The sequence below is a fragment of the Phoenix dactylifera genome, chromosome 13, assembly GCF_009389715.1.
Source record: "Phoenix dactylifera cultivar Barhee BC4 chromosome 13, palm_55x_up_171113_PBpolish2nd_filt_p, whole genome shotgun sequence".
Classification (NCBI taxonomy): Eukaryota; Viridiplantae; Streptophyta; class Magnoliopsida; order Arecales; family Arecaceae; genus Phoenix; species Phoenix dactylifera.
Window position 1 is genome coordinate 11,837,189 of NC_052404.1, and position 8,733 is coordinate 11,845,921.

The window sequence follows — 8,733 nt, forward strand, 5'->3', positions numbered from 1 at the left end:
TGTGTGTACGCGTTCGGAAAGTATAAGAGGAATATCGTTGTTCGCTACTCGGGGTAGAACAGCGGATGATCATTTTGATCGCGCCCTCCAACAAGAACATCCGCTTCGCTTCTATTATTTCTAAGCACGGGGATCATTAGTAGCCGGATGGCCGATGATTGTTCGATAGAATGTCATTTTGCAGCCAAATCGATCATCGCCGTCCAATTAGTCGCGCACCGTAAGGTCGATGACCCGCTGGGGCAAATTTGTAATTCGATACACTACGTCTCAGGGCGTTCTTTCCAACGCCGTCTCGTCTCTGCTATGTAAAAGCGCTTCATCTCATCCCTTTCCTCACCAAGCCAACAAAATCTTGGGTTGAACCTCGTCTTGCATCGCTCGCATAGATGGCTAGAAAGTTCTTCGTCGGCGGCAACTGGAAATGCGTAATCTTCCCAATCTTTTTTTGCTCTCTTGTTCTCAATTAAAATCGATTGTCTGTCACGCTTTGTTTGTAGATCGAAAACGATTGGCACTTGATTCCGATTTTCTGGTTTGATTCACTCGATTCCTTTCGAGATTCCGTCGAAGATAATTTCGATCTTTGTTGTTTAACTGTGATGCTGATTGGACCTTTGTGCAGAACGGGACAAACGAGGAAGTTAAGAAGATCGTCAGCACCTTGAATGATGGCCAAGTCCCGTCATCAGATGTCGTCGGTATGGACACATGGTTTATGATCTCGATCCGTTGCTTGTTGCAGATTGCTGTATTTCCAGCATCCTTATGGAGGTCTACTATGCCGGAAGGCATCAGTTTGGATGCTGATATCGTACTTGCGCGCCCTAGTGGGGTTTTTGGGTCGTCTTAAATGTTCATAGTGAATTGATGATATGCCTTTAATGCGCAGTCAAATTTTACCCATGGAATCCTTCATTCATGGGTTTCAACTATCGCCACTTCATGGGATGAGCTGCGCTGACTGTTGGGCAGTGCAGGCAACTGGTTGTCATGACTCGAGATATAGGAATGCTTTCTAGGGAAACTAATAGATTACTACAGGGAAGTTGATCCCTTTGAAACCATTAAGCAATTAATCCCTTTCAATCATAATTACAAGACATTTTGGCAGATTTGTTTGGAGACTTTATTTTTATTGGGACTAAACTCTTAAAGCAAAATATGATCTTTGTGATTGGTATGCAGTTGCTCATCGTATTAAATGCAGGTCTTCATATTTTTACACTGGTTTTATAAACAGATAGACATATAGTAGCATGTTATCTTGAAATTATGATCACCGCATCTGCATTACCTAGGCCTTCCGACTCTGTTTGTGTTTTTGTTGTTTAATTTCTAACTGCATTGCCTTCCGATAGCCATTGGCCCATTATGCTTATTTAATCTCTTGTCATGTTCGTCCTTTTTCCTCATGTGCAGATAGTGATAATATTATTGATAGAGCCGAAGTGGGTTTTGCAGTCACCTAAGAACTTGCTTCTTAAGAAGATTAATGCATACTATATTCTCATTTTTGACCATAATATAGTTATTGAATGTAGAATTACTTTATCACTACTCATATGTTGCAAATGGTTTTGCTTGTAGAGGTTGTGATAAGCCCACCATATGTGTTTCTTCCTCTGGTTAAAAGTTCGCTGCGTCCTGATTTTCATGTTGCCGCACAGAACTGTTGGGTAAAGAAAGGAGGTGCATTCACTGGTGAGATTAGGCAAGTTTTGAGCGCCCTAAATCGTCTGTTTGCTTGCTGTCTATTTTTAATCTTGATTTCATAACAATGATGAATGCTGCTGCGTGCGATATTGTGTTTTATGTTGGAAAACTGTGACATGTGGGGTCCTTTGGGCATGGAAAGTTGTTTTTCCTATCGATGCTTGTATGTTTGTTTATGATCATCTGAGAAAGACTGCTAAAGCATTTGAAGAGGTGATGGCTATATGGTTATAATATATTCGAGAGAGGGGACTGTTGCAATCATCTGAAAGAGGGATGGAATGTTCGAAGAGCGCATATGTCATATGACTTGCAACATTATATGTTAGCCTGTCACTGGTGAATGGGAATCCTGGATGTTGCAACCATATAAGGAAGAGTTTTCAGTGCCATCAGGAGTAGCTTATGTGTCTCAGAATTGTAGAAGACAGCTGATTGTGAATGTTATCTTCACAAAAAGAAAAAGCATTTTGTATTAGAATAGTTTATTTAAGATAAAACAGATGGTTAAAGAAACATAGTATAGACTGAGGGTAATATATGTTTATGGAACAAAAAATAATTGGAATCGAATGGTATTTTAAAAAAGATCGGCGTGTCTACATATATTGATATGTAAGATTTAAAATGGAGCCGTGAAGTGTAAACCCTTCATGTTTATCTTTGAGTTAATAAGCTACAGCAGATTCTTGACATTCCAAGGCTTACTTTTTTAATGCACTTCGGCGATTCAACTTATACAAAGAATGTTTAGGAGGATGTATTTGGTAATTTTTGCCATCGGTGATCCATTGCAAGCTGAATATGATACCATGACCATAACCATCAAGCATATCCCACTCGAGAAAATGTAAATATATTATTATTTAAGGTGCCTATTTCTGGTTTCTCTTAGAAAAAGGTGTCTAATTCTTGATTTTATTGGTTCAGCTAATGATAAGACAAGGAAAACCACCTCCACTCTCTTTATTGAAGTCCTAGGCTTGCTATTAATCTTATGTTTTTGCTAGAATTTTATTTGGTCAAAATAGTACCCATGCCAGTTTAAACATTCAAGTTCTTTCTATAACAGAGAGTGTACCAGCGATTAAAATAAATATATATTTGATTAAACTTTTGTTTATGCAGTGCGGAGATGCTTAAAAATCTTGGCATTCATTGGGTCGTTCTTGGACACTCAGAAAGAAGACTCTTATTGGGCGAATCAAATGAAGTAATCTCCCCAAGATGCATACTTTAGAGAAATTATGTATATCATGTATGTGGTACATGCATGTGGATTAGCTAGTAACGCATATGATTCCATGCCAATTTATCTTCAGCAACTATAGTGACTAGACATGTTTTGTTGAATGTATGTTTATTTATCTTAAGCTAAGCTGAAAGTGTAATCTGTTTCGAGCTCATAATAATGCTATGTTATCTTCAAATAACTAACAGATGTTGGGTTTTGTTCTCAAATAAAAAGAAGCAGATATTGCATTTTAGGTGAAATAAAAAAAACTGTATGGTTTAGTAAGGGAATTAAGTACCAGAATCTAATTTTAATTTTTGATATCAATCGAGATAAAACAAAGTTGGTAAGTAATTGCACAATATTGTGGTACATTTATGAGTCAGTTTTTTGATAGCTTGCAAATTTAATAGTTGCTTAGGTTCCACAAATGAAGGTCTCTAATACATCGGGAAAAATATTAGTTTGCATTTTACAGGAACCAAAAACACAATGAGACCATATAATTTCTGTCCTAAAGCGATACAGTATTTAATACATTTTGAATTATTGTTTTGCCATTTTCAATATAAAATACCGTAGTACTAATAGAAATAACTTTCATCAAATTTCTATATATTAAAATAATTTCTTGTTTAACATATGCTTTACATCTTTCTGATGGCAGTTCGTTGGAGATAAAGTCGCATATGCACTCTCTCAAGGTCTAAAGGTGATTGCTTGTGTTGGTGAGACCCTCGAACACCGGGAATCAGGAGCCACCATGGATGTAGTTGCTGCACAAACGAAAGCAATTGCAGGTACGGGGCATGTCCTTGCAAAACTTTACCCTCCCTTGTTTCTTGATGTGGTTTCAAAATGTTGTCATATGCCTATCTGTTAGCATGACTTACCTAGAATGTGTGTTGACAATTGTTTTTCTAGTATTCTTTTGCATCTTATTTTTTTGGCAGTTCAATTGCAAGTTTCTGTTCATCTAAAGGTTATTGGCGAAAAAGATTATCAGATCTAGGCTAGGGAAACTCGCTTCTTGCTTGGTGGTTAATGCAATTTGAAAATAATTGTGCCAGCCAGATATATTGAATATATTTTGATTGCATTGGAAATTGGCATGTTCAGAGATAAAAATCTTGCAAAATTATGTTCAAAGGCAACTGAATATTCATGGATTGTATTAAGATAAATGGGTTTCTTCTGAAGTGAAATGTATCCTTGTTCAAATAATTATAGCTCCTCCATATTATGGCATCCAGTTTTATGGCGTTTAGTGGTCGTGTCAGTGTTTCTCTACATTTGATGCAAGATTGTTTTTTTTGCAGATCGTATATCGGATTGGACCAATGTAGTTGTGGCTTATGAACCAGTTTGGGCTATTGGAACTGGCAAGGTTGCAACCCCAGCTCAGGCTCAGGAAGTAAGTGTGGTGGATGTTACTGTTTTGTTACTTGCATCATCCTCTTAGTAGGTTTCTTCAACGAAAATGTTCCTCCTAGCTTGCAAGATATTCATTCTTTGTCCTAGGAGCTCACAGCCTAACACATCTGCAAGCATCCCCATGCTTGTGCAATATTTTGGCTTGAACACGTGCCCAATGTTGTCAATCTGGGATAGGCATTGAATTGATAGGTTTATGTCCAGTCCAAAATGTTCTAATTGTCTGCTCCATTTTAGTTGAACTAAACAATGCTGCTATAGTTTTTTGTTAGCTGATGGTGCTTTAATATTAAAGTTTTATTACATTTAAATGCCCTAGTGGTTGCAATTAGATTTATTGTTTGGTGATTGAGTGATTCTATGCCAAATTAATGTCATTCGCTTGAACCTTGGCTGATGCTTTCAGCACAGTCTTTTAATAAATCAAACATGCCACTGATATGCAACCTGGCTTATCTGCTTGGAACTTGCTGGTTTGATCTGTTCATATGGATTACTAGAAGAACCAACCTTGCCAAACAATGTCCTGGTGGTTCCAATCAGACCTGATTTAATCAGCTGGTCTGCCAGCTCGTAAACTATTGATGCTCAGAGAATGTCGTTACACATTCATTGAGTAGACAGACACAATTTATGTTATGTCAGTGGTTCCATGTTTAAATGATAATTTTACAAGGTTTGCTGCTAATGCTTGTGCCGAACTTTTGATTGCTTATTACCACCAATCAGATATTCTTAGAATTCTACACTTCTAAACATCGGTGTGGCAATGACTATTCTCATAGGCTGCATTTCACACTCTCATAGCTCCAACGATGGATATTTTTCTCTGTGTTCACCATTTTCATTTAGTAAAATGATTTCCTACTCAAAAGAAAGCAGCACAATTACAAGAACAAAATATCAAAAACACATCATTGTCATAGGCTATACTTTTTTTATTGATGGAAATCTTTTGCTTTCACCTTTTGCACTTTGTGGTGAAGGGCATATTCTAAGATAAAATACCTGGTTTACCTGGCACTGATAGCACTTTCAAAGTACTTTTCCGTCATTTTGAAGGATAAATCGGCCATCATTGAGACTTCCATTGGATTGAATTTATTTGCAGTCTGGGATTTCTATTTACCATTTTGGTTCCGAGCATATGCTGGAATCAGAATTCTACTAATCTATTATAAAATACTATTTACTTGATTGATTTTTTCCACTTTAAGGACATATCAATGCTATTCCAAAAACAATAACTTAAAAGTGGAGCTTCCCCCTTGGTCATGCATCCCGTGAAAAAATATTTCATCATGATGATGATTAATTCCAGCTACTACTGAAGTGCATGACATATATGTCTGGTCATATGATGATCACTTAAATGCTTATATTTAGATCCAATCAGTAGTTATGGAGCATTTTTCCAAGTTGTAACTTACATTGAGAGAGTATGTAGAGACTCATTGTTCTTTGTAAATACTTTCACTACGTAACAAGGCACTGCTGAAGTTCAGCATTTAAGTGTTCAATTTCTACTCATCTCAACTTTTGGAGTGCTGGTGTTAGGTTCACTCTGCTTTGAGGAAGTGGCTCCAAACAAATGTGAGTGTGCAAGTTGCCGAATCAACTAGGATCATATATGGAGGTAAGTGTTCCAACTAAGTTGATTCTTTTTTCTTTCTTAAATATGCTGGTATATACAATTCCATTCCTCATTTTATTTGGTGCTATGAATTAGAAACAACTAATTACTTCTTTCATCATTGAATTTGTGAATTCTGTGCCAGCATGGAATGCTAAAAATTTGCCTGCATTACCATCTATATGGAATATTGGATCACCAATGGCTGATAATTGCCACAGGTTCCGTAAATGGAGCAAACTGTAAAGAGCTGGCTGCACAGCCTGATGTCGATGGTTTTCTAGTTGGCGGGGCTTCTTTGAAGGTTTTTATCCTTTATTTCTTAGTTTTTAGGCACACACTGAGGTTTGCTTATAAAATCATTAAAGCACCAACATTTCGTGAAGAGTAGGCTACTCCTGATGGTTGCTAAATGTATACCATAAAATACCTGCTGCCTGTTGTCCGGTGCTTAATGCTTACAGGGGCTTGCCCCTGCCACCATTTATTTCAAGCGCTGTTCATATAGAGACCTATGATACAACATAAACAAATGTCTACTTGGATTTGATGTGCTTACCGAGTGGATTGATTACTGTCATTACACTGAACAACATTCCTGATATTTAGGACATGATAACCAAAAATTCCACCTGATTTGCTAAACAGGAAGTCGTGTGTTCTTCCTGGTGGTAAATCTATTTCATTCTCCCTCTCCCCCGAGGGTGGCAGATGGCACATTTTCTGCGCTGACCAGTGAAAAAATTGACTATTTTATTAATTTATCTAATCTTCTAAGCCGGTATGACCTTTTGGCATGTTGGTTGTCCTTGTGTTCTCATTTTGTCAGCTTCCCTTTCGTCTTTCAGGCTGAATTTTTGGACATCATCAAGTCTGCTACCGTGAAGTCATCTGCCTAAGGCGTTTACTCGTTCCAGTGAAATCTGTTTGAAAGATGTAAGAACGGTGTTCTATGTTGAACTCCCTGAATCTTGTGTTAGAAACTGCTTTTTGTAGTTTTTGCCCGGAATTTGAAGTGGGCTACGAATGTTAATAACCCGAAAATGTTTTCCATGAACCTTGGAAGCATCGGCTGTTCAATTATTTAAACTATCAAATGGACATTACCATGTTAAGCTTGTTTTGTTGCATCTCCGTGCTTTAGAATTGTTATTCAGGTTGCTCATAACATGAATGGCAGCAAGCTGTCGGTTAGCCTTTGTGCATAGTCCATGAATTAAAATGCTGGTATTTTTCATTATAAGGTCAAAATAATTCGTAAATTAAGACATTAATTAATTAAATGAAACTGCACGTAGAAACACAACAATTCATCAAGACATGTAAGTTGTCGGTTGCGTTTTTTTTTTCTTGATTTATTATTCCTTTTAAATCATAGAACAGTGCTATAATTTCTTTCAGGACGGTAGCAGCCCCAAAATGAATAGCGGGTTATACAAATTAATAATCGAAATACTGATAACAGCATGTCATCTCAAAGTATATTAAGGTTCTAATTGCCCTAATTATTGGGAGTCTAGACACTGATGATAATATATAGGCCCCATTTAGAGAAATTTTTGGAGGGCCAAAACGTACTTTCTGGCCCTTTAAAAAATATTTTTGGATGAAAAAGTATTTGGTAAAAATTTTGGAAAGCTATTTTAGTTTCTTCAGAAAGCTAGAAACAGCTTTTTGGAAGAAGATCTATTTTGAAGCCTTCCTAAATAGCTATTTTGAGTTTTGTCGGGAAGCTGCTGTTTTTATCAAAATACCTATAATAAAATATAACAATTACAGACTTTGTCCCTTTATAAACCTAAAAATATGCTGGAGCCCTAACAAAAAATCCTAACCGTGGATCAGACTCCTTTGCATGCAAGAAAAGGTATTCTTGTTTTCTATTATTGTATTATACTATAAATATAATATTATATTACATTATATCATAATACATTAATATGTTGTATGAAATAATTTAATATTATGTTATATTATGAAAAATTAATGTACTAATAATTATAATATTTTGTACCTTTATTATTGTATTATACTATAAATATAATATTATGCTACCTTATATCATAATACATTGATATGTTATGTTAAATAATTTAATATTATATTAAATTATTATAATATGATATACAAATATTATATTACTATATTATAATAGTATTATATTACTATATTATAATAGTATTATATTACATTGCAGTAATATTATACTATATCATATATTTATGTATTAATATATGTTATATTTTATTACGTTCTGTTGTATAATACTATGCAATGTCCTTTGTTGACCCCCTAATGGATTTTGATGAATACAAAACACTAGAGCATAATTCCATTATATCTTAACAATTTAATTAAGGAATTCATGTGTTTTATCTAGAATATTGTTGAGAAATGTCTAGACAAGTTCCCATAATTTTTATGAATTCATTGAAGAACATTTTGAGTTAATGAAAAAGTTCAGGGACAGCCGAGACGTCTCCTGATAGTTTCAGAGACGTCTCTGGCACAAACAGGAAGAACTGGCACACTTGGAGACGTCCCCGGCACCTGCCGAGTCGTCCCCGCGTTAGCGGAGTCGACTCTCTCAGTAGCGGAGTCGACTCTCTCAGTGGCGGCAGAAAGGCAGTTTTCAAGAGATATGCGCGAGACGTCCCCTGAAAGAGCGGAGTCGACTCTCTCAGGGAATTCCAGAGGACATGTCTTTCGGAGATAA

At 36.2% G+C, this 8,733-nt stretch overlaps 1 protein-coding gene across 1 annotated transcript; it reads left to right on the forward strand.

Annotated features, from left to right (window-relative positions):
• Positions 1-140: 140 nt before the first annotated feature.
• LOC103721989 (triosephosphate isomerase, cytosolic) lies at positions 141-7,147 on the forward strand. The gene is made up of 9 exons (XM_008812391.4): positions 141-428; positions 626-701; positions 1,591-1,714; positions 2,845-2,929; positions 3,618-3,750; positions 4,270-4,364; positions 5,942-6,020; positions 6,239-6,321; positions 6,866-7,147. The coding sequence occupies exons 1-9, from the start codon at positions 390-392 to the stop codon at positions 6,914-6,916; spliced, it is 765 nt and encodes a 254-aa protein (XP_008810613.1). The 5' UTR covers positions 141-389; the 3' UTR covers positions 6,917-7,147.
• The last annotated feature ends 1,586 nt before the right edge of the window (positions 7,148-8,733 follow it).

Coding starts and splice junctions, on each gene's coding strand:
- LOC103721989 (XM_008812391.4), top strand. CDS start 390: ATGGCTAGAAAGTTCTTCGTCGGCGGCAACTGGAAATGC. Junction 1,715..2,844: donor GCATTCACTGGTGAGATTAG/GCAAGTTTTGAG, acceptor TTGTTTATGCAG/TGCGGAGATGCTTAAAAATC. Junction 6,021..6,238: donor AACTAGGATCATATATGGAG/GTAAGTGTTCCA, acceptor TAATTGCCACAG/GTTCCGTAAATGGAGCAAAC.